Genomic DNA, 26591 nt, shown 5'->3' with positions numbered 1-26591 from the left:
TGGGGAATGACTTATATTCTTATAAATTTGACTCAGTTCTCTATATATTTTAGAAATGAGGACTTTATCAGAAACACAGACTATAAAAATTGTTTCCCAGTTTTCTGCTTTCCTTCTGATCTTGGCTACATTAGTTTTGTTTGTGCTTAAACTTTAAAATTTAATGTAATTAGAATTATTGTCCATTTCCTAATGTTCTCTGACTCTCGTTTGGTCATAAATTTTCTCTCTTCTCCAAAGAACTGACAGGTAAACCATTTCCTACTCTCCTAAATTGCTTGTAGTATCACCCTTGGTGTCTAGATCAAGAACTCATTTTGACCTTATCTTGATATAAGAGTGTGAGATGATGGTCTTTGCCTAGTTTCCGCCACATAGTTTTCTAATTTTCCCACAGTTTTTGTCAAATTCTGGATTCTTCTCCCAGAAGCGGGGGTCTTTGGGTTGATCACTAGATTACTATAGTCATTGACTATTGTGTCTTGTGTACCTAATCTGCTCTACTTACCCGTCGTTGTGTTTCTTAGTCATTCCCATACGGTCTTTATGGCTGCTGCTTGATAATAGAGTTTTCAGTCTGTGCAGCTCCCCCTCCTCTTACATCCCAAGAGTACACCATCAGACTCAGCTACCCTCATTCAGCCATTCCCCAGTCGTGGGCAGTTAGTTTCCAGTTCTTTACTCCCACAAAAAGAACTCCTGCTAATATTTTTACACCTATGTTGTCCCTTTTCTTCTTTCTTTGGTGGATTTAACTTTTTTTGGTACTACTTAGTAGCATTTGGGTGTATGTCTTGTGTTTGGCCATGTTCCATGGTCCATCATGAGGTGCACAAAATGCTTTCTTCCAGTGTTTCGCATAAAATGATGGCACAAAAGTATAAAGGTTGTCATTGGACTGGCCCAGCATAAGAGAGAAGGAGGAATAGACCTTCCGGTGACATTTGTCCCCAGACAGGCAATTTCCCAGTTTCTCTGTTCTGGGTCAGCATGTGGTCCGAACCAGGGAGGATTACAAGGTGGAGGCAGCTTTTGTGCCCTGCCAGGATGTCCTCCTGCTTTCCTGCTGCATGTGGATCTCACCTGCAGGCGTAGAAGGCCTGCTGTTCTCCTCTTGGTGGACATGGCGTGGCTCGGAGTTACTTTTAGGGGTACTCCAGGTGGAGCTGATCTGCATGAGCAAGTGCAGGGTCCTCATGGCTCACGCTGGTCGCTCTGGCAAAGATCGCCTTCTTGTCTTTTCCCACCAAGCAGGCTCTTTGTCTCGAAGCATCAGCTGGAATGGGAACTTTGGGGAGAAGTGGGACTTGTGGGGGTGGGTGTCTCTGAGGGAAGGCCACTTTTCCCTGAGACCACTCCCCTACCCTGGGTTTCCTCAGTTGTTCTTTGTTCTTTGGATGCTCTCCATTAGCAGGCCTAGTGGGATGACAGCCTAAGTGACAGGTTGGGAATTCAAGGGTTTAGAAGCTACTTCTGGTAAAACTGGAAAAGGCTTGAGACTGGGGAGGGGGCTCCTGCCGAACAGCTTTGCAGCACCCCCTGGTGGCTAAGAAGAACTAGAACCTGCCTGAGAAAAAGCTGCTTCTTTCCTGCAGCTGTCCTGGAGCAAGGCAGCCCGAGCTGAAGGGATCAGGGGGTGCCAGACACTGTTCCTTCTGCCCTGGACTTTCACCTCGAACTCTGTTGGTAGTCATTGTTTCCATGGCCCGCTTCGGACATGTCATGGTAAGAACCACAGTGGAGACACTCTCCTTCATAATAGTAGTTCCTCTTTAATTAACACCGAGCTCTCCACTCTCAAACTTAGTCTTCACCCTAGATAATTGACTCTCTTATTCTCCCTATTCTGCCGCCTGGGCATTGTCTTGCCTTCCTTTTCCTAATTTTCTGTCTTTGATACATTCTCTGTTGTGATGCCTTAATTTGAAATATCAGTTTTATTTCTTGTCTTTTTGCATCTTCCTCTCCTTTAAATGTCTCAAAAGTTTGCCTCTTGCTTAAAGCTAGTGACAACAAAAATGAGAATGCTGGGGGTATTCCAGCCGTTATAGAAAGCAGTATGTATGCAGTGTGACCAGACAGTATGCAATAAAGCTTTTATCAAGTGCCTACTGTATGCTAGGCATTGTGACAAATACAGGGGGATACAAAAAAGGGCAAAAGACAGTCCCTGCCCTGGAAGAGCTCTTATAGTCCAGTGGAGAGGACAGTATGGCGATACAGCACCAAAAATATCTCCACCCCTACATGTTAAATTAAAGATAATCAGTAGAGGGAAGAACATTAAGGACCATTAGGAAAGAATTTCTGTAGGTAGTAGGATTTAAGCTGGGACTTGAGGGAAGCAAGGGACTTGAGAGAGGCTGAGGGAGGTGGGGAAGAGTGACACATGGCAGGCCTGGGATCTGGGGGCCAGGCAGGGAATATGTCTGGGGTGGGGAGCAGCCGGGAGACCAGGGTCACTGTACCAGAGAGAATATGGGGGAGGTCAATGAAGAAAGGGTTTTTTGGGGGGGAGGATCATGGAGGTGGTGGATGAGAAAGGGCACTCAGTGCTCATGGAGGACTTGGATTTTGATCCTAGAGCTGATGTGGAGCCTTATGGGGAGACTTAAACTTCTGCAGGATCATTTGGAAAGTGGAATGAAGGATGAATGAAGGATGCCTTGATGCGGAGAGAAGCCTGAGGCTCGAGGAGACTGACTCTGGGAGCCATCCTTGCTAGTTTGGTGCTAACACAGTGCCGCGCGCTTTGCTTAATTATGTCATGTTTCATCTGGCATCTCTGGAGTTGTTTTTTAAAATTACTCTGGTCACTGTTTGTAATAAAAACCTTTTGAGAAGAGATCCACAGGCTAAAAAAGACTAAGAAACCTTCATCTAGACTATTTTTGCTTGAAAAGACCATGTACAACTATTTCATGTAGTCTGATGTCTATTCTATTTGTCATGAAGAGGAGGGTACCACTTTTCTTTTCTTTTCTTTTCTTTTTTTTTTTTAATAATAGCTTTTAGTTTCCTAAATACAAAGTTAGTTTTCAACATTCACTGTAAAACCTTGGATTCCAAGTTTTTCTCCCTCCCTTCTCTCCACCCCTCCTCTAGATAGCAAGTAATCCAATACAGATTAAACATGTGCAGTTTTATACCTATTTCCACATTTATCATGCTACACAAGAAAAATCAGATCAGAAAGGAAAAAAATTTTAAAAAGAAAAAAACAAGCAAACAACAAAAAAGGTGAAAAAATATGTTGTGATCCACATTCAGTCTCCATGGTGCTCTCTCTGGATGCAGATGGCTCTCTCTGTGAAGACCGAATTAGCACCCTGGACACCTTAGAATCAGCCAGAGTCAGGATAAGCAAAAGTCCTTGATCTTTATTCTTGGTCTTTAGGGTAGAAGTAAACAGGATGGACACAGGACCTTCCTTCTCTTCCTCTGCCGCCAAAGTGACTGTGGCTTATCTTACTCCACCCTCTAATCCTTCTCACAATTCTCTATATGCAGCAAAAGATTGTACCAGCACAGAATAGTGGGAAGGGCCATTTTCCAAACATATGCTAATAGAGTATTGTCTATTTGGTAGTTAGCCTTAAGTGCTCAGTTGTCCGTCTTCAGTGCATCAACTCAGAGTTTTAGCCCTCTACATCTCCCGCTTTCTTGTGTTTTAGAACACAGGTGGTCACGCCATCCCTGACTTCTCAGGAAAGGAAGTGAAAACACCAGAAAGGAGGCGATCACTCCCCCCCCCCCCGACATCTCAGGAAGGGAGGTGAAAAGCACCAAAGGGAAGTGGGGGTTGCTAGTGGGTTTCTGGGCTGAAGGGTGTTATTAGAAACAGGTATGCACAAACCCATCAGCATGGGAGGTATTACACAAGCCCATAGCAATAATGCACAGGCTATTAGTGATGACTCTCCCCACAGCCAGTGCAGGCTCAATGTGGTGTAACAAACATGAATTGTACATGCAAGTAGTGTTATAATAAACAATATGAATCAACATGGTGTTGTAAAAGATTTCCAGAAGTCCTAGAAGGAGGGTATGTAAAATAACCATCACATATATGCCTTCTTCAGCAGCCAAGAGATAGTCCAAAACCAATCTATTAGCCATTGCTTCATGTGTCAGGGAATTCAATGATTCCTGCAGATTTTGAAGTCCTGCAACAGTCTTTTCATGTCTCAGAGAATCCAATGATTCCTGAGGGTTTTCAAGTCCTACAACAATCTTTTCATGTCTCAGGGATTCCAGTGATTCCTGAGAGTTTTGAAGTCCAACAACTTTTGATTTCCACGAGTCAAATGCCATAACTGCCAAGCTCTTTCAGTGGTGGGCACAGTCAGCGACAGAACCACCCAATGTTTCTTGGGTCTTCTCCTTGGCCTATATTCTTGGTCTTTAGGGGTAGAGGTGAACAGGTGAATCTCCATGACCTCCTTTTTCCTCATCCTCCTCCAAAGTAACCCTGGCTTGTCTTACTCCACCCCCTAATCCTTCCCACAATTCTCTGTATACACCAAAAGATTGAACCAGCACAGAATGGTGGGAAGGGCCATTTTCCAAGCATATGCTAATAGAGTATTGTCTATTTGGTAGTTAGCCTTAAGTGCTCAATTGTCCGACCCCAGTGCATTGACTCTCTTCAGAGTTTCAGCCCTTTACCTCTCTCCATCACAGTCTATTAGAATTGCTTTGAATCACCTTGTTGAGTGACATCCATGAGAATTGATCATCACATATCTTGTTGTGAACAATGTTTTTTTGGTTCTGCTCACTTCCCTCAGCATCAGTTCATGTAAGTCTCTTCAGGCCTCTCTGAAATCATCCTGCCGATCATTTCTTACTGAACAATAATATTCCATAACATTCATATCCCATAACTTATTCAGCCATTCTCCAAGTGATGGGCAGCCACTCAGTTTCCTGTTCCTTGCCACCACAACAAGGGCTGCCACAAACATTTTTGCACATGTTCCCTTTGGGATGCAGAGAGAGTATCTCTCTTTTCAATAGTTTAAACTCAACAAACATTAATTAAAAGGTGCATCTCTGCATACAAAGGGACACAAAGAGACTGGACAAGAAGCCACGTCTGGCCTGCTTCTCCCCCTCCCTCTGACACCCATTTTTAAAACTGCCCTTACTTTGGCTGTGTTCCCCAAGCACATGTCCCCTTACTCCCTGAGCGTGTTTGGATCCAGACAGATCCACTTGGAGATGCTGCTGCTGAGCAGTAGCTCCACTAATCTTGCCACAGGTATCTTTTCTAGGGAAAACAATCCTTTTAAGGAGAGTCTGAGAAAGAAGGAAGGAAGGCCAGTCCCTTTGTTTTTCCCCCCAAAACCCCAACAAGCAAAAACTGCCAATCTGAGCACCATTCCTCTGGCTTTTCTCAGGATCTTGTCCTGGTGACTTTGCTCTCTGGGGTGGGTTAAGGCAGAAGGTGGCTCGGTAGGATTTCCCTCCCCTGGGCGTTTCCTCTTCATTTTTCACTGGGCTGTCACCTCCGCAGGGCCCCCAGCCTCTGTAGCCCATGGAACAGGCCTGAGAAATGAGCTTCTCATCCCTTCCCAGCCTGAGGGAGTGGACTGGGAAGGGTTTTTCCAAGGGAGATCAATAGCTCTTTCCTTGGTCAGGTGACAAATTGGGGAGACAATTGTAGAATGTTAATATTTGTAGAAACATTAAACTACCTGATGCTGTTATGCGGAGGAAAACTTTTCTTTGTCATAAGCTGGTTGATTCTGTTTTATCCAGTCAGATACAACTGTGGATGAGCCTGCTTGCCGAGGGTAATTACCTCATCTTGGCGTAACTTTCCCAGGCTGGTTCTGGAAGGAGCAGTGTGCCCCTTTCCCCCGGCTTGAGTTCCTTGGAGACATGCCTGGAGGAAGCGCATTGCAGGGAAAGGCCCATTAAGTCAGCTCAGTCTGCGGCCCTCTCAGTGCCAAACATCAGCAGATCTTCAGGGATGGGCAGTTGCGGCTCAGTGCTCCCTCCTCCCTCCTCACTAGCACCAGGGGGACTGTGCTCAGCAGACATCCCCAAGGACAGAGCCTGGAACTCTGGGCCCTTGTGGTGATGAAGCGAGTGCTGTGATCCAGATGGGAGATTTCCATCTGTTTCATGAGGGCTCAGCTCTTAGTCTGCAAGTTCCTTTGGCCGAGCAGCACAGAGCAGCCGTGGGAAGCGTTGGGGCGTTCTGAAAGATGCTTCCCTTCTCTGACCCGTGGCCCGTTTCTAACTTTGCATCCCTAACCTTCTGGCCTCTTCTTTGCCTGAAGCTGGTGTGGAAGTGGGTGATCTTTGGCCCATGCAGAAGAAAATGGAGCCCAAGTGGGCTATCAGGTAGTAGTCCGTGGGCGAGCTCGATGGCGGCCGTGGTGCTGTTCCCATGGCTTGTGCCGAGAGCAGAGTCTGTGAAGGCACGGCCCTTTGGAGCAGCATGGGGGCCAAACCCCGGGGCTGGAGTCTGTGTCTGCTCCGTGCTGCCCAGGGGAGCTTCAAATACAAAGCGTTCTCTGAACCTTTGAAAAATAAATGTGAATTACTGTCGATCAGAGCTTTGACTTGTTGCTTCAAGCTGGAAACTGTCACCAGAGTAGCCTTCTGCCCTGAGTCCCATTGCTAGACTCCTTTGACTCAGTATTGAATCAGAGAAGAAAACTCACCAGAGCATGAGCTACCAGAAGGCCCAGGCAGTCCCAGCCACCTTTCCTCTCTCTGCCTTGAAGGCCCAGGCTGCCCCTTGTGCTGTCAGCACGGTGGCGCCAGTGGCAGCAAAGTCATTGGGCACCCCAGACCCCGGGGACCCCTCCCTCCCTCGACACGCCCTTTGCCTCTTTCGGCTTTTCTCTCTGCCCGTCTCCTGTCCTCCTGGGAAACGTCCGCGTGTATGTTGATGCTCACTCAGGTACCTCGACTCCTAGGTTTTCAGGGACTCTGTTCTCACCCAGAAATGGTTGCCTTCATCTCACTGCTTCCCAGATTTCTCTGCTCCCAGACTCCGACATGTCATCATCAGATCAGCCTTTTACCATTCTGCCTTGGTGGAGCCCTTAGGGCCCGTCTTCCCTATTCCTGTCTCCATTCTGACCTCCGTTCTTCCCTCTAGTCTTTTCCTACGCCATTACTTGCGGTCCGGCTTCTTTATCTTTACCTCTCGGTGAATCAACTGCACCCTCCCTTCTCCTTTCCTTTCCCAGATTTCTTTCACCATCTCCCTCTTTTGCTCCTCTTCACATGCTGCTGAATGGATCTGGTGGAAATGAAACTGTGCTGATCTTAACTGATCTCAACTGGGGACTCGCTGCAGCAGCAAAGCAGCCATTCTGTTCTTCCCTTTGGATTTTCTAGCCCAAACAGCAGAATACTCTTGTGTTCTGCAGCAGCATTCTCAGCTTTCTGCTAGCCATTGCAACTGTCTCCTCCTTTCCTGTCAGTTGGGGATCTTGGCTTATCCTTCACTGGAAGAAATAAAGGCCATTTGCTTCCTGGATTTCATCCCTCACTGACTGTTTATGAAATATTTGTACTGGATGTGCCCCTGAGGCACATCGAACTAGTTAAGTCCAAGACAAAGCTCCCAACTCCATCAAAACCCAGCCCTCTTTCAGACATCCTGACCAGCCCCACCTGTGCAGTTACCCAGCTCCACAAACTAGATTCACCTCGTCTCTTCTCATCACTCACTTTCCAAATGCTAGATTTGGTCATTTCTACTTCACGGTAACTCTTGCTCACATCCCTTTCTCTCCATTTGTCCATTTATGAATCTACTTCAGGGTTTCATCTTCCCTTGTCTCCTGAAATAGCTAACCAACTTCCTTGTTTCTTCTCCCCTCATCCCAGAACATTTTGCACTTAGCTGCCAGTGGGATTTTTTTAAAAATATAGTCCTTCAGCCCTTTTTGGAGTGTCAAGAAATTGGAAGCTGAGTGGATGGCCATCAGGTGGGGAGTGGCTGAATAAGTTGTGGTATATGAATGTTATGGAAGTTTATTGTTTTGTAAGAAAGGATGAGCCGGAGGATTTCAGAAAAACCTAGAAAGACTAACATGAACATTGATTCTCAGTGAAGTGAGCAGAGCCAAGAGGACACTGTGTACAGTAACAAGGTTATGTGATGATCAACTGTGATGGACCTGGCTGTTTGCAATATAAATGTAATTTAAGGCAATTACAATAGATCTGAGATGGAAAGAACCATCCACATCCAGAGAGAGGAAATTGTGGAGACTAAATGTGGATCAGTGTATAGTATTTTCACTTGTGTTATTGTTTGATTGTTGTTGTTTCTTTCTTTCTCATGCTTTTGCCCCCCTTTTGATCTTTTTCTTGTGCAACATGGTGAATATGGAAATATGTATAGAAGAATTGTACATGGTTAACTTATGTCAGCTTGCCTGCTGTCGAGGAGAGATGAGGGAAGGAGAGGGAGAAAAATTGGGACACAAGGTCTTGCGAAGGTGAATGTTGAAAGCTTTGCATGTATTTAGAAAAACTAAAATACTATTAAAAAATAAAAGTTTAGCTCTGACCCTTATCAGACCCAGTTCTCAGTGAGCTATATAGTAGCCTCCCATTTCCTCTTGAGTCAAATAAAATGTTTTCTTTTTGGCCTTTAAAAACCTTTACAACCTGGCTTCTTTCTGCCTTTCCAGGACTTTTCCACTTGACTTCCCCACATATATTTGATAGTCCAGCTACACTGATTTATTAGCGTGTTCACTGTATCTAAATTCTTAGCTCCCTCATCTTCACTTCAATTTTCCCTGATTTCCTTTAGGACTTCGCTCCAAGTGCACTCTCTGCAGGATTTTCATCCAACCAGCTGATCCTACCTTTCCCTTTCTAATTACTTTCTCTGTACTCTGTATCTCATTTGTGTGTAACTAGTTATTTATGTATTTTTTCCTCTGTTTATTTTCCTTTTCCTTTTTCCCTAATCATCTTTGGAAATAGACTAATGTTATTGTTGGGTCAAAGGATTGTTTAATAACTTTCTGGGCATAATTCCAGATTGTTCTCCAAAATAGCCAGATCATTTCACAATTCCATCCACAATGAATTAGTGTCACAATTTTTCCACATCCTTTTCAACATTTGTCATTTTTCCTTCTATAATTTTAGTCAATCTGATAGGTGTAAAATGATATTTCAAGGCTATTTTAATCTGCATTTCTGTAATCGATAATGATTTACAATATTTTTATATGATTATAAATTGTTTTGATTTCTTCATTGGAAAACTGCCTGTTCATACTTTTTTGACCATTTATCAATTGGGGAATAACTAGTATTCTTATATTTCTGACAAAGTTATTTATATGTTTTAGATATGAGATCTTTATCTGATAAACTATAACATCCCTCCCAATTTTCTGTTTTCCTTCTAGTATTGACTATATTCATTTTTGTTCATATAAAACTTTTTAATTTAATGTAATTGAAATTATCTATTTTACACATAATTTTACTCTCTAACTCTTGTTTATTCATAAATTGTTCACCCATCCTTAAGTCTGATAAGTAATATGTTCTGTGTTCTTCTAATTTTCTTGTAAAATCTCCCTTTATATCTTGGTAAATGTAGTGAGATATTCCAGTTTGTGGATACATTTTTTCCAGTTTTCTCAATTTTTTTTTTTTTTACCAAATAATGAAATTTTATCCTCAAATATTAAGTCTTTACAATAGGTTATTATACTTATTTACTGCTATAAATTATATATCTATTTTATCCTACTGATCAGTTTCTTAGCCAGTATTAGATAGTATTGTTTTTTACTGCCTTATATAATACTTCAAGATCTAGTACTGATAAATGTCCTTCCTTTACACCTTTTTTTCATTATTTCTTTTGATAGGCTTAACTTTTTGTTTTTCCAAATTAATTTTGTTGTTTTTTTCTAATCCAGTAAAATGTTTTTGATAATTTAATTTAGATGACATTCAGTATATAAATTAATTTGGGTAAAATATCTCTATTATTAGTTTTCAATTTTTCAATTTTCAATTTTATTTTTTTTTTAATTTTTTAATTTTTAATTTTTTAAATTTCATTTTTAATTTAAATTTTAAATTAAATTAAAATTTCTATTTTATTTTTAGTTTCAAAATCTCTCCCTCCAACTTGTTATAAATCATTGTTATAATTTATATTATAATAACAATATATTGTTATAAACAAATATCTATACATATGTGTGTATGTATGTGTATATATACATACACACACACACACACACACACACACAATCAAATAAAAACAAATTCTTGGATTAGTGTTGCCCCTGCTCCAAAAAAAAATTTTAATCTCTATTCTGAGTTCATCAGTTCTCTTATCTGGAGATAGATAGTGTTTTTTTCATGAGTTACTTCTGTTTGGAATTGTGATTGCTCTTTGTATTGATTAGAGTTCCTAAGAATTTCCAGAGTTCTTTACAATATTGCTGTTATTTTATAAATTGTTTTCTTGCTTTTACTAATTTCAATTTGCATACATTCATACAAGACTTCCCAGGTTTTTCTGAAACCATTCCCTTCATCATTTCATCATAGTCATGGGCCATAGCTTGTTCAGACATTTGTCAGTTACTGAGGGCATCCCCTCAGTTTCCAGTTCTTTTCCACTGCAAAAAAAAAGCTGCTCTAAATATTTTTGCAAATATAGGTAGTCCTCCTCCTCTTTCTTTGATTTATTAGGAGTTTAGACTTAGCAGTTTTGCTAAGTCAAAGAGTATATATACTATTTAATAACTCTTGAGGCATTGTTTCAAATTGCTTTCCAGAATGGCTAGACCAGTTCACCCCTCTCCCAATAGTACATTGCTGTGTTTGTTTTCCCATATCACATCTAGCATTTCATTTTTCTCTTTTTTTAATGGCATTTCAGAGTTGTTTTAATGTGGATTTCTCTAATAGTTAGGGACTTAGAGCATTTTTTTAAAAAATATGGTTATTGGTTGACATCTTGGATTTCTTTCTCCAAAGACAGTCTGTTTTTTAAAATCTCTTGTCTATTTATCAATTAAAGAACTTTTTATCCTTCCTTCCTTCCTTCCTTCCTTCCTTCCTTCCTTCCTTCCTTCCTTCCTTCCTTCCTTCCTTCCTTCCTTCCTTCTTCTTCTTCCTTCCTTCCTTCCTTCCCTCCCTGAGGCAATTGGGGTTAAATAGACTTGCCCAGGGTCATACAGCTAGGAAGTGTTAAATGTCTGAAGCTGGATTTGAACTCAGGTGCTTTATCCACTGTACCAACTAGCTGCCCCAGAACTTTTTATTCTTATAATGTTGACTTGGTTTCTTACATATCTTAGAAATAAGACCTCTATCAGATAAACTTGTTGCAAAGACTTCCCCCAATTTTCTATTTCTTTTCTAATTTTAGCTCCATTGGTTTTGTTTGTGAAAAAAATTTTAATTTTACATAATCAAAATTGTCCATTTTTCCTTCTCTGAAGCTTTCTGTCTCTTGTTTGGTCATGAATCCTTCCTTGTTCATATACACATACAATTGATTATTTCTTCTCTGTTTTTTTGATTTGTTTATGATAGCAATCTTTATATCTAATTATTTGTTAATTTTTTTAGTTGACTCTAGAATTCTCTAAGTAAATCATCATATTATTTGTAAAAAATAATAGCCTTGTTTTTTCTTTTTCTTTTCCTATTCATATTCTTTTATTTCCTTTTTCTTGTTCTCTTGCCATAAATAGCATTTCTAGTATATTATTGAATAATAATGGTGATAAGCGACATTTTTATTTTATTCTTGAACTTAATGGAATTATCCCTGCTTCAGAGAATTCTGACTTAGTTTTTGATAGATACCACTTATTGTATTAAAAAACACTTTATTTTTTCTTTTGCTTTATCTTTTTTTTTAGAAATAGGAATAATGGGTATTATATTATGTCAAAAACTTTTAATACATCTATTGAAATGCTTATAAGTTCTACTTTTTTATTGTGAACAGTCATGTCTATAGTTTTTCTAATATTTTACTATCCCTGCATTCCTGGTATAAATTCAGCCTGGTCATAGTGTGTAATTTTTTTTTGTGGATATATTGCTGTAGGTTCCTTGACTAGTATTTTATTTACAATTTTTGTCTTACTCTTCATTAGGAAAATTGTTCTGCTTTGATTCTACTTAGTTTAGGTAACGGTATCATATTTGTGTCATAGAAGGACTTTGGCAGGACTTCTTTTCCCACTTTTTTCAAATAATTTATGTAATATTGGAATTAATTGTTCCTTAAATATTTAGTGGCAAATAATATAGACACAGCTCACTTTATAGGTGAGGAAACTGAGGTACACAGCATGAGGTGACTTGCCCAGGATCACATACTAAAAAATATCCGAGGCTGGATTTGAACTTAAGAGTATGAGTTCTGACTCCAGGCCTAGTGTTTTGTCCACTGTGCCAACAGTAAGTGCTTAATTGTTGCTCTTTGACTGGCTGGTTTTGGGACCTAAATAAAGCTGGATTTAGTTGGTTGCCAGCTCTTTGTTTCTTTGTTTGCAGTATCTTTGGCGTGTGTATATGCCTCTCTCTCTGCTGGACTCATATCGCCATCCCTGTCCACATCTCCCTTCTATCCATTCCCATAGCCACCATTGCCATTGCTCATCCCCTCTCGTGGACATCTGGTGCTTCTCCTTGGACTCCCTTTCTTCAGTCCCCAAATCGTTCCTCTGAGGTTAAAAGAAACTTGTAATCTAATGAGGGAAACAACAGGCAAACAAGTATCTACAAGGCAAGCTCCACACAGGGGAAGTAGGAAATAACCACTAGAAGCATTAGGGGGAGTTGGGAAAAGAGGATTTTAGTTGGGACTTAGAGGAAGCCGGGGAGGTCAGTGATTGGAGGGGAGAAGGGAGACTGTTCCAGGCCTGGGGTAGAGACGCAGGGCTGGTGGGTGGGACAGCCAGGAGAGCAGGGCTCTGGATGGAACGGTGTGTGTCGGGGAATCGGGGCTAAGAGGGTAGAGACGTGGAGGTGAGCTGAGCTGGGAAGGGCTTTGGTCCTAGGGGCAGGAGGGAGCCACTGACGTTTAAGAAAATTAAGTCAGTGGCTGAATGGAGGGGAGACTTGAGACTGGCAGACCCAGCCAAGGGGAGAAGGGGGACCTGCCCCTCGGTGGGGGCAGTGTCGGGGAGAGGTGGATGTGGGGGTGAGAGGTGGAGGCCAGAATGACTCGTGGGCAGTGAGCTTGAGGGACTGGGAGGATGCGATACCCTCGGAAGCCAGTGCAGAGGCAGGGTTAGGGAGGAAGATGAGGTCTGCATGAGGCATGTGAGTTTAGGGTGTCTGCTCGATGTCTGAATGGCAGCCAAAGGGTATTTGGAGAGAACACCAGAGTAATGAGACAGGAGACCTAGGTTGGCTCCCAGCTCTGCCTCTAGTGGTCTGTGACCTTGGGCAAATCATGGTCCCAGATTCACCATCTGGGAAGTGAATAGGGTAACGGAGATGGCTCCTGGGTCCGCCAGCCCTGAATCCCTGGTCCTCTGCAGGAAAGCCTTCTGGAGTCACTGCCCAAACTCCAGTCCCGTATCCCAGAGACCAACTGAAAAACAACATGGCTGCGGGCAAAGAACCAAGGGCAACCACACAGCTTCTGGTTGGCTGAAACACGGACTCTGAAGGGAGCATTTGACACATTTTGTGTGATGAAAAAAGCCTCAGTGGCCTAATGTTCTGGCGATGAGGGCTTTCATCTTGGAAACTTTTACTTGTCTTTGTCAGCTTAGACTGTGATTACCCTGGTTCCCATTAGAAGGGGAGAATGAAATTCTTCCCTCACTTAGATTTTGGCCTGGGGAGAATGAGCAAAAATAGGGCCATCTTTGGGCTGTTTTCAGGTGTCTCTTACTTTGCTAGATGATGTTTTTTTATCTCGAATGTATCCTAGAGTGTGTGACGTGCTTCTTTGGTGCATCATTTGCTCACAGACCAGAGGGCTATGGCAGGGATTGAGCCAGCTACCCAGCTCAGACAAGACAGTCCTTCCTTTCCTTGCCCCTAGAAGTCGGTGACAGTGGGATGGGGACTGGCTGGGGGACCAGCTGGTGTGGAAGCAGGGTCTTAGAAACGGCAAAGGGGACTGGAAAGCCATTCAGGAAGGTTACAGGGACTCCGGAGAAGGGGATATGATCAGGGCAGCCATGAGAGAAAGCCCTACTTAGCACATGAGGCTGTAAAGGTCTCTAGGGAATATCGATGAGTTATATAATATTGTTCATGCTCTGTGCTCTGGGTTCTGGTTGTTTTCTTTGACCCAGAAATAGTGGCTTACGTAAATGTCTAACAATCAATTCTTTGGAACTAAAAATTGTTCTGCATGATTGACATTTTCCCCATCACTTTAAAATCGAGTCAATCAACAAATCAGCTCCCTTTGGATTGATAGTGTTGGTTGGTTTCTCAGGTGTGAATGTTCAGCCTGAAGATTTAACAACTTGATCGTACAAGTCAGTCCCAGCTGGCTCCAAGCACATTGTCATCTATAAATAACCCAGCACTTTCCTGGCAAGTGAAGCCTGCAAGATAAAGGTTAAAATATCACATCTTTCCATTCTTTTATATTAGTAAATTATGAAAACCAAGTGCATGATCTTATTGTTCCCTTGTGCTGGTACTAACAGTTATATTCTCAAAAGAAACTTTTTTTCCCTTGCAAAGAAGGAATCATGCATTTATTATGGCCTTAGTATGTGCTGGGGATGTAAGGGTGCTCAAGGATGACTAGTTCCTCTGGGGTGAGCTCTTTTCGGAGCTGCTCATCCATCTTTTGTGCTTCCCTGGCACTCAGCTCTCAACGGTGGCTCCAAGAAGCTGCACGTGCCCAGTAGCCACACTCTGGTAAAACCGTCTTGGCAGGTAGGCTGAATCAGGTTGATAGGACCAGCGTGCCACAGACACGCCAGTGAATTATGGGGGCGGCTGCCCCACGCACATGAAGATTTCCCCCAGGAGAATGGGCGGATGAGAACCATTATTCCTCAGGACTACGAAGGTGCTGAAGCAGGTGCTGGGGGAAGCTCAGAGCTTGGCCAAATATGGAAGCTCAACCACAGCGCATGAGGCTGTCAGCCGTCATCCTGACTTTTGTCACTGGACTTCCGGGACTGAAAGAGACCCCGGGGCTGCCATCTTTGTGCAACCCTGCCTCGCTTAAATCTGATCCACGTGTGTGTGAAGACATCACCCTGTGACAGTAGGTGTCCTCTTTGAAAAGGAAATTCTCCTGCAGTAGTCATGCTGGCACTGGGCACAGGATCGGGTACTGTTTGACTGCTCCATTGCCCGTTACCTTGTTCTGGGACATGTGAGGGTAAGTACAAGAGTAGACCAGCAGAGAAGTGACTACATCTCTCCCTTTATCGTACCATACCTCGGAAGCCCTGATAACTCAACAGAACTAATTTTGAAGAAGCAGTGCAAAAAAGCCTGAAGTTTTGGTCATTTCTTCCACATGAGCAGCGCCCAACTCTAATATTAAGATCAAAGGCAAAAAAAATGTTAAAAAAAAAAAAAAAAAAGCACAGGTTCTTAAAAAACAATTATAATCCTAACTCAAACGGGCAAACTTTAAACTTTGTACTTTAAAACGGGCAAAATCCTATATAATATGATATACTCAGCACAAGGTACTGCTGTAGAAAAAAGAATCAGTTTATGACCCAGGCCCTGATCAAGCCCTTTACCATGGAACAAGAAGAGAACAAAGTAAGACAGACATTATGGAATAGCAAAATGAAAAGCATACATTTCCTACTTAATAATAATGATGTTTATGAGCAGTGGGGTAGGATAGTAAGAGTGTTTAAAAAGCTGGGTCTGTGTTACGTGGAGTACTTGAAAAGACCCCTTGACAAAGGATGGGATTTGAGTCTGCCTCAAGGAAGGCATGAGATTTGACTGGATGTCTATTTTTCTCCCCAGCTCCCCATGATACTTCCCTTGTTTGCTCTGTGGGATATTCTTCAAACTTCCCAAGTTTGAAAGGGGAAGGGGAATAAGCATTTATATACCAACTACTTTGTGTGCAACACTGTTTAAAATTAGTAAAGCAAAGTTCCATATAATGTATTTAATACTGGGCTATGTACTGTTGAAAAAGAATCTGCATATAATGCAGAAATTAAAATTAATGAAGACTATCACTAAGCTGTGAGCACATGATAACTCAGTTTTTGTGGGAAATTAAGTCCACCAGAGATATCTACTCTATTTCTTACTTGCGTTAAAAATAAATTCATAAAAGAATTGCACATTAAAAACAAGATCAAAAACAAGAAATAGTCTGTAAAAATGAGCAAATAAGAAAAAAGAGCCTGACTACAAAAAGCTGCTGTGATGACAGGGAAGCCCACGACAGAAACAATGTGGGAACATCTTTAAGCAAAGCCTCAGGGGGAAAAAAAAAGTAGATTCTTAGAAGAGCTAAAGAAAGAGATGAGGAAAAAAAATGATTTTAAAAATCAAATAAAATGGTAGAAGAAAGTATGATAAAAGAAATGAGAATAATACAAGAAAATGATGGAAAGAGAATGAATAGCTTGGTAAAGGAGGCCCCTGAAATACTGAAGAACTCCTTAAAAGACATGACCAATTTTGTGACATAAGAAAGGCTATTTTGTCAGCAACATAAAATATGGGAGAAAGTGGGGATGGGATGGAACTTAGAGGCTTATTGTCATAGTCCATGAAACAAGAAAAGGAGGGTATATTTTAAAGTGATGGCAATGGAAACAGAGAGCCAGATTCAGATGGAAGTATTGCTGAGATTTGGTGGCCAAGTATGTATGAGAGGTGAAGTAGAAGAAAGTATCCAAGATCATTTCCACGAAAGAGACCTAAGGTACCAGAGTGAGGTTAGAAGGAAGAGCAAATTTAAGAGGACAGATAACTATCTGTTAGATACTCCAATTGAGCTTGAGTGCTCATGGAATAGATTGAGCTGTGAAAGCAATTGAGGATCCTGAGTGGACCTTGTGTGTGTGTGTGTGTGTGTGTGTGTGTGTGTGTGTGAGAGAGAGAGAGAGAGAGAGAAAGAAAGAAAGAAAGAAAGAAAGAAAGAAAGAAAGAAAGAAAGAAAGAAAGAAAGAGAAAGAAAGAAAGGAAAGAAAGAAAGAAAGGAGTTGTGGAGAGGAGAGGAGAAGAGAGAGAAATGGTTGAGATTGCTAAGGGAGAGAGTGAAGAGAGAAAGAGAAGGTGAGCCTTAGGGAATACTCACATTCAAAATATCAGAAGAAGAATAGCCAGTAAGGGAGAGAATGGGAGAGGCTCACCAGAGAAGAGGATCCAGTTGGAGGGAGGAGAGATCTCTTCTGATCAGCAGCAACTTGTTTTCCTGCCACCTGCCTCTTCCTTCCCCTGCCTCACATCCTCAACAGAGATCAAGTCCTGGAAAATTTTCTGCCTTTGCTTTCCATTCTCCTCCTGGGGTCACAGAAAATTGTAAGTCATTAGTAGGCACATACATCTCTCTTGCCCTGTGACCAGAGGGACGAGGATGCTGAGAAGTCCTGAAGAATGGAAAAAGGAAGAGGATATTTGAGTGACCTCAGAGTAGGTGATACACGTCTTGTTGGAGGCTAAGTCATCTTGGTAGGAGAGATGGAGGAGAAGAGAGAAGAAAAGTCCCCTCTCTGCCTAGAGTATCTGATCAGGCTGGCCCAGATCTCCTGGTGTAATATTTGGGGATCAGAGCTCTCACTGTCTTCTTGGGTCAGGTCAGAGCACTATTCTCAGATTGAGGGGGAATCACGACAGAGGTTAATCTACCCAAGGAAATGTTAACCTAGCTATTTTGGGAAGTTTGGGAGCTAATAATAACAAATTGTGTTCCCATAAAACAGGTTTATAAAGGGATTGCTTACCACATTCTTGTGAGATAGGGGGCGTGAATGTTATGATCCGCATTTTACAAACGAAAAGGAAATTCCAGCTCCGAGCTCTCCCAGACCCCGAGTGTGTGCTCCTGCCACAGGCCATTCTGGGAGGCTGCTGATACCCCTTCGGTTTCCTGACCCTTACATTGGTTATTTAAGTAATCCTTTCTTGGACCTGGGAAGAGGCTTATTGGTCGCTGAAAGAGAGTTGAGGGGTCAGAGGCAGGCTGCCTGCCCCCCTGAGGTGGCAGGGACTTTCTGGGACTTGTAATCACGGACACGCAGAATATAGAATTGTTCCGTACCAGATCAGATATATATATTTCTAAGTAGACTCGGCCAAAAGGAAGCCTTGAACCAAGGGCAGACTTTGTTAGCACAGCTTAGGGAAGTTCCTTCTGGAGCTGAATCTAGGGGGTGGTTGGTGGCTGAGGACATAAATTCTCAAGGAAGCAGGTAGATGGAATTCTAGCTCTTCGAATGCCCTCTTGGTGCCTGTAGTTCTCTGTGCTTTGTCCTTTCCCTTGGCTTCCTAGATAGGGCTGGGGATGGATGGTCAGCTCTCCCAGCTGCTGCCACTGCCTGAAGCCTTGAACAACCTCAGCACCACAGAAGGAGGCTCGGAGCCAGGCTGGGATCTTCGTGTTCCTGCAGTGGGTTTAAGTGAGGACATTTATATGGTTTTCCTTGGTTTTTATGATTTTGGTTTAATATGTGAATACTGTTAGTTCAGAAAAAAGAATAGTGAAGAGGTTACCAGTGTCCGGCTTTTGCTCTGGGAGAGACAGTGATCAGGGGGTGGAGGCTGAGCAGATAGGCGCTCCTCCAGTCTGACCCTGCTGCTTTGTTCTCAGTAACCCACCGAGTCATGGGGAGACAGCTGCTGAATCTTATTTAGCTCATGGACTTAAGAAAACTCCTGGAAACTTAGAAATTTCTATTTCAGATTTTCATACGCTTATCACCTCATAGTATCAGAATTCCTTTTCTTTATCAGAGATTTCAATCCCCGATCTCCCTGCTGCCTTTAGAGAGAATTTGCAATAGTATCATCCCCCTTTTAAGTAGAAAGGATATATATGTATATGGAGAAAGGATATGTATATATCTATCTATATCTCCTTTTTACTTAAATGAGAGGCAATTCCCAGAGAAGAAGAAAACCTGATATTTTTGTGCTTTTTTTTTGTATTCTTTGTATATAGTTATCTTTGCACTTGATGTTTCCCCTGATAGAATGCGAGCTCCTTGAGGGGAAGCCCTGCTTCACCTTTACTTGGCTTAGATTCTATATAGATAATTGGCTGATTGATTACTTGAGCCATCGAGCTATGGATAGAGAAACTAGAATATTTGATGCTGTCTACAAGGCTTGGGATCTTTCTAGGGAATCAGTGTCCTGGAAGCCCCGACACCATTACTAAAGGTTTGACCATTTGGGAGAGGGATACCATGAAGGACCTATGGAAATGTTGTGAGGACTGTGGTTAAGAAGGACATCTAAAGCCTTTCTTTTCCCAGCATGCCGCAGTGATGAATAAGCCACCCACTGCCCTTGGAAATCCTTTAGGTGCTTTGCCCTGGTTCTAGGGAGAGATTCTGCAGGAAAGTCTAGAAGCAATTCTTATCTGTCTTAGCAAAGATTGTCCCCTCAGTTTCAGGTCTGTTTCCCATTAATTGGCTTGGAAAGGAGTGATCAAAATGAAGAGTATCAGAAACTGTCACTTATCCAAGAAGAATGTGAGGGACTCATGGTGACGAGCAGAGTAGGAACTCTACTCCATTCGGGAGCTGGAAAGAAGGGCAGAGACTCCCAGCATGGCTTAATGAAGATCAGGGTTAAAATGGCAGAGCTTCAGCAAGAGAAAGTGTGATTTTAGGAAAGGATAATGATAAATATTAGAAGGAATTCAGGGAAAACTGGGAGTTGTAAACTGATCCAATCATTGTGGAGAGCAGTTTGGAACTGTGACCAAAGGGCTATCAAACTGTGCGAACCCTTTAATCCAGCAAAGTCTCTACTGGGTCTGTATCCCAAAGATCATAAAAAAGGGAAAAGGACCCATGTGTGCAAAAATGTTTGTAGCAGCCCTTTTTGTAGTGTCAAGGAACTGGAAACTGAGTGGCTGCCCATCAGTTGGAGAATAGCTGAACAAGTTCTGGTATACGAATGCTATGGAATATTAATTGTTTTATAAGAAATACTCAGCAGGCTGATTTTAGAAAAACCTGGAAAGAATTATGTGAACTCATGCTTAGTGAAGTGCACAGAACCAAGAGAAGGTCATACACAGCAAGAAGATTATGTGATGATCAGCTGTGATGATCATCTTGGCTCTTCTCAACAATGAGGTGATTTAAGGTAATTCCAATAGGCTTGGGATGGAAAATGCCATCTTCATCCAAAGAAAGAACTATGGAGACTGAATATGGATCGAAGCAGAGAATTTTCATTTTTTGTTTGTTTGTTTTTCTCTCTCTTGTGGTTTTTTCCTTTTTGGTCTGCTTTTTCTTGCATAACGTGACAAATATGGAAATGTGTTTAAAAGAATTGCTCATATTTAACCTATTTCAAATTACTTGATGTCTTGTGGAGGGGAGAGGTACCAGAGAAAGAGGGAGAAGGAAGGGAGAAAAATCTGGAACACAAAGTTTTACAAAAATAATTATTGAAAACTATCTTTACATGTGTTTGGAAAAACAAAATACTGTTGAAATTTTAAAAAAAAAAGAAAGTGTAAAGATTTGAGGTTACTTAATGGGGAACTGTATTCTTTTTTTGACAGTTACTCAATGTAAATTTGATGATTCAATGTGAATTCTAGATAGATTAATAGAAATCTTGGGAGAAGTCTTTGTCCTAAAGGTCCCAGTCCTTTGACAAAAGAGTATAAGGGTTGGATTGATATTCCTTTGTTTTCCCTGTGAAGGTTTCACTTATCCAAGTTCCTTGGCTATCTTTCCCAGTTTGCCAAAGGAAGCTGGATTCCTCTGGTTGGCAACTATGGCTGGCTTTTAATTTTGCCTGAGGGCAGAGGTGGGTGGTCTAGGGAAAGCAGCCTCCTCTGAGGAACCTGACTGGAAAAGAGGCTGAAACAATGAAAGAAAGAGGGAAAGTGATAATAAAGCATCTTTGAGCCCTATTTGGGGGTATTCTGGTACGTGTGGCCAAGATGCTGGAGAACAGAATTTGGTTTCCAAACAGTCTTGACAAGCTACAGTAAGGGACTGAATCTGATATTTAAATTTAATAGAAAGAAACTTTTTAAACCTTCCCACGGAGATGATATGGGGGGAAGGTGAAGTGGGGTGTTTGGGGATAGACATCAGCTTAGGCAAAAACAGCAATTTCTTCAGCACCTGCTATGAACAGACCACTGTCGAAAACCAAAGCCCATATAAGACAATTGTAGCTCCTGGTCTAGTGAAATTTTATGGCTGGCTGAGGAACGGAGAACTTGGCACAGGTGGTACCCATGTTTACCATTCCAGATAAACAAAGTTAAGTTCTCTGGCTGTTTCGAGGAGACATGGGGGCATTCAGGTTGGGCTTTGAAGGGATGGGAAGGTATTCCACCACGGAAGAGGAATCCCCAGAGCCTGAGCAATGGCAGGGTGCCTGGAGGATATGGGGTGTGGGACTGACAGCTATCCAGCTTGGCTTGTGTGCCAGGAAATGTGGGGCTGCATGGCCGCAGCCCTCTGAACCCATTTTGAACATTCTCCTCATTAGATCCCATCTAGAGGCCCTACTCATGGGTATGTTCGCCCTCAGGCTGACCAGTGATGAGATAAATCAGGGACCCTTCTAAAGGCATGGCCCTTTGGAGTATAAGAGAAAGACATTTTTGCACAGAGCCTTTAGTGCGAGCCATTTGGAAATTTCCCTGAGAAACAGCTGTGGGCATCCCAAATGTAGCTTAAGGATCTAGGCCCATTTTTCAGGTTGAGAGATCTCAAGCAATATAGCTTAGTAACATTATCTTGTTTCTTATGGACCCTTGGGCAGTGGGGGGAAGTCCGTGGTTCTCTCCTCAAAAAAGTGATGTTGTTTTTTAATAGTAGTTTATTTTTCCAAATTCATGCAAAGATAGTTTTCATCATTTTCTCCCTCTCTCCTGCCTCTCCCCCTCCCCCAAACTGCAAGTAGTCCTATATATGTTAAACGTGCACTTCTGCTCAACACATTTCCATGGTCATCGTGCTTGTAAGAAAAATCAGACCAAAGGGGAAACACCACAAGAAAGAAAAAACACAAGCAAACAAACAACAAGAAACAGCTGATCCCCACTCAGTCCCCACAGTCTTTCTCTGGGTGCATTCTGCTCTGTGCATTCTGCTCTCTCCATCCCAACTCTAATGGATTGGCCCTGAATCACCGCGTTGCTGAGAAGAGCCGCCCCTATCCCATCAATCATCACATAACCTTGTTGCTGTGTACAGTGTTCCTGGGTTCTGCTCATCCATGTCGAAAGAATGTTTTAAAATATATAATAAAAAACCACTAGGATACAAAGGAAGCCAGTACATTAGAAAAGTGTCCTTTTAAACCAAAGTTCACAGACCCCAGGTTGCTATCTCTTGCCCTCAAAGGGAGAAGGGGAAAGAGTCTTCGGTCGAGAGGCAGGTGGCATGATTTCTGATTCTCCGCTCTGTGATTTAGCGCCCTTCCCCTTCCTGGGGCTCAGGCTCCTCCAGGGAGGTGCTCCCTCTCTGGTCCCACTCAGCCCCGGAAACCTGCCTCTTAGAGTCGGGCCGGGTATGGGGCTGGCACGGGCTCCAGGTCGTGTGGGTGAGGGTCAGACCTTTGGTGGCCTTGGCTCTGGAGAGAAGGCCAGACCTAGTCCACAGCAAGACGGGGAGGACGGGGCCTCTGTGACTTACTGACAACTCATGTTTCCCCTGTGTCCTGTCCATAGGCATCTGGCGAAAAGCCTGGGCCAGGCTGGCGAGATTGAGCCTGAAACAGAGGGGATCCTGATGGAGTACGGGGTGGATTTCGCTGATTTCTCCCCAGAAGTTCTGGGATGTCTCCCACAGTCCCTTCCTTGGACCATCCCACCTGAAGAGCTCAACAAGAGAAGAGATTTAAGGTAAGCTCTCTGGGTTTTCCTTTTCTGTGTGATGATTGTTTCCTCTCTGCCCCCAGTCCCTTCTCACTCCTCTCTCCCCAATCCCACCCTAATTCAGTTCAGTTCAGGGAGTATCTATTACAGATAGATAGACCTTGGGTTTCCTTTCCTCCCAATTAGGGGGATTGCTTTGCAGCGAGAGCTGCTGTATTCTGGGACCTAGAACTCAGGCTCCAATGAGATCATAGTCCTCTGAGTTTCCTTTCATTTACCTATTAAAAAAGAAATCCGGTTGGGTGGGAGGCAATCCTATCTGCCGTGCTTAGCTGCCAGGTTTCTTGGGCGGATCCACGGAGATAATGCCTGTGGCCTTGCTTTGTAAACGGACAGAGTAAGGAAGGGGTTATTACCCTGGGCTGGGGCTGGAAGCTTCCCTTTCGGGGGACCTCTCCGTGGCCAAGCCGGGATTCAAGGATTCATGCTTGGAGCCTCTTCTCCGAGCGTCACTGTGAGGTCTGGAATGGACGGGAAAATACTTCTGTGGTGTTTTTATAATGATGTCTTCTTTGAAGATGTTTCTTCATTGTGGGATGGAATTACTTTTCTGATATTTCTCCTCCTAATTTGGTTTCAGTCCTGGCACTCATTTTGGGCCCCATTTGGGGATGGTTAGAACCAAGAAACTTCTCAAACAGTCCAGTGCCATTGTCAGCTTTTATCCTCAAGTCTTGATGTATGAGAGAGCTTCTGGACTCGCAGACGCCCCGTCCTACCTTAGGGAACACATTGTTCCGTGAACTCTCCGTGTCCATTATTGAATGGAGAAGGGAAAAACTCCTGCTCTCTCCTGCTTCTCCTTCTTCCTCTCTGTCTCTTAGGAATCGTCCTGGTTTTTGGCCTGTGTGGATTTCTTTAGAGAAGAGAAATCCTTTAAAAGAGTGAGAGAGGTGGGCTTCTCCCAACAGAGACTGGCTTAGGGGGTGGATTCATGAATGGCCAAGCTCCACGCCACCAAAAGTAATTCCCTATTAGCCCCTTGTCTGGTTCTGGGCTTCTCTGAGGGCAGGTAGGCCTGTGTTTGAAGCTTCCCCCTCTTGGCAGAAGCTGCTTGTCCCCACTGGGGCCTGGGCACGAGCCCCATGTCAGAGCTGTGGTGGTCCAGTGTGAAAAGGAGATGCTTCCTTATCTCTTGTCTAGAAAAGTAATCTTTGTTACTGTTGGATTATTTCACCTTTATAGTCACTCAGGGAGATGGGGCACAGCAGCATAATTACCTTAATTTATATTATTTTAAATCCATTTAAGAAATCAAGGCAGAAATTTTAGGTGAAGGAGCTTGCCCAGAGCCACCCAGCTAGTAGGTGGTCAGGGCAGAATTGTGGCTTTGACCTTCTGGTCATCTCCTCCAGGCTTGTTCTCCCATGGCACCCTGCTCAGACCTGAGAATTTGCGCCTTTTCAGAGGGTGAAAACTAATGGTTCAAAATAGGGATCATCACTAGTTTCTACTTCTTTCTTTTTCCTTTTGTGATAAGTTGTATTGAGACTTTTAATTTTTATTTCAAAGCTATTTCTGGATATTATCTCATCTCCTCTCTCGGTCTGAATTCTTCCTTTGTAACAAAAAAACACAACTAATTAAAAAAGAAAAGCCCATGATGCAATGCGGCTCTCTACCCTTGGCAGTCATTTGCCTCTTTTTGTAGAGGGGCTGGGTTTGATTGTTCTTTGGGATTGAGTTTGGTTGTTGCGTGTCATTCGCAGCCACATTAGCGTAATCATTGTGTCTGTGAGTTCTCTTGGTTCTGCTCACTTCGCTGTGCGTCACCTCATGCAGATCTTCCATGTTTCTCAGACTTTCTTGTTCCAAGGACATTCTGTTGCATTTCCCTTTGTCTCTCATTCTATAGTCAGTGTGGACTCCTTTCAGTTCCAGTTCTTTGCCATCACAAAAGGGCTGCTGTGAATGCTTCGGCCCATATTGGACCTGACTGTCATTGTTTATCTGCTGTCATCTCCTCAAGATGGGCTGTTGGGGTCCAGTTGCCAAATGGCCCCCAATTCCCAGGACAGTCTCACTGTCAAGAATCAGTCAGGCAGCAGGCACTCCTTAAGTGTCTTCTCCGTATTAGGTGCTGTGCTAGGCTTTGGGGGCCTTGAGAGAGAGAGAGAGAGAGAGAGTCCCTATTCTGTTTGGGGTAGGAGCTTCTATTCCACTTGGGGAAAACAAGATGTAAATGAAGGAGTGTTTAGAAAATATATAGTCAGAGTGATTTTAGGAGGAGGACACTGGCAGCTGTGACTCTCAAGAAAGTTCACATGGATTTCTGATGGAGCTGAGTTTTATTGGATAGAAAGGTTTCTAAGAGGCAGAGGTGAGGAAGGAAGGAATTCTGGGAAGAGAGTAAAGATAAATTAGTCAGCTAGCACTTATTAAGCACTTACTGTGTCTCAGTCACTGTTAAGTCCTGGAAAATGGAGTGTCATGTGTGAGAAACAGTAAGAAGACCCAGTTGATTCTGTAGTATGTAGAACAGAAATTAATCTTTTCCCTTTTTTATTAAAGTTTTTTATTTTCAAAAAATATACATGGATAATTTTTCCACATTGACCCTTGCATGGCCTCATGTTTCAGATTTTCCCCTCCTTTCCCCCACCCTGTCCCCTTGCCATTTAGGGGCAATCCAATATATGTTAAACATGTTAAAATATATTTTAAATCCAATATATGTAAACATATTTGTACAGTTCTCTTGCTGTGCAAGAAAAATCAGATCAGAAAGGAAAAAAAAATCAGAAAGAAAACAAAAAACAAGCAAACAGCAACAAGGAGAGTGAGGATGCTATGTTGTGACTCATACTCAGTTCCCAGCGTGCTGATGGCTCTCAGAGCATTTCCAAGCTGCCCAGCCTTTTAGTTCATTTGCTTTCACTTCTTTTTTATTATTATTAAAGCTTCTTATTCAGAAATTAATTTATAATAGAGCTTTTTTAGCTTTATTTGGATCCTAGCTGTAAAGAGCTGGAAGGGTCAGAGGAGTCTGTTTGATGCCAGAGGCAACAGTCCCTGGGGAATGACGGGGTCAGACCTGCCTGTCCCGAGATGCACTGGGGAGGGAGAAGGGGAGGCTGGAAGGAGCCAGTGGTAGTCTGGGGATGAGCAGGGGCATGTGAGCAGAGACAGGGGTATGGGGGCAAGGGGTTTCATGGACCTACAAGTGGTGGGACATGGGGGGAGCACGATTCCGGAAAATAAAACAGGGGGTTCCCTCCAGGAGAGGAGGGAGGTCTGGCAGAGGAGCTGGTGCTAGGGAAAAGATCTCCAGACCCAGTGTGGAGGTGGCCGTGGTAGGTCTGGTGGGGAATGTGCCCTGGTGGCGGTGGCTGCAGCTCTAGGTGAAGGAGCCCTTTGCATAGAGATGATGGTTCGGCCCCTGTGAGAGGGTGAGGTTCCAAGAGAAGTGGAGAGAAAAGGCCCGGGGATCCCTAAGAAAGGAGATGAGTGAGATTACTCTCTCCACTTTCCCCATTCCTGCCAGTGGACTTGCCCTGCTCAGAGGATCCCAGAGCCACTTTGACTTTGGCGCCGTGGAGGGCTTGGCTGGGCC

The 26591-nt window shown here is 43.0% G+C and overlaps 1 protein-coding gene across 2 annotated transcripts in view; it reads left to right on the top strand.

The window, feature by feature from the left end:
- DIS3L2 (DIS3 like 3'-5' exoribonuclease 2) overlaps positions 1-26591 on the top strand; it is a 285169-nt gene that overhangs the window by 143867 nt on the left and 114711 nt on the right. For both annotated transcript variants that reach the window (XM_031968143.1, XM_031968145.1), the window contains exon 10: positions 22832-23005. In XM_031968143.1, the coding sequence (XP_031824003.1) occupies positions 22832-23005 (174 nt within the window). The remainder of the gene's footprint in view (positions 1-22831; positions 23006-26591) is intronic.

This window comes from Sarcophilus harrisii, chromosome 4 (assembly GCF_902635505.1).
Source record: "Sarcophilus harrisii chromosome 4, mSarHar1.11, whole genome shotgun sequence".
Taxonomy (NCBI): domain Eukaryota; kingdom Metazoa; phylum Chordata; class Mammalia; order Dasyuromorphia; family Dasyuridae; genus Sarcophilus; species Sarcophilus harrisii.
Note: the sequence above shows the minus strand (reverse complement) of the source record. Positions and strands in the feature narration are given on the sequence as shown.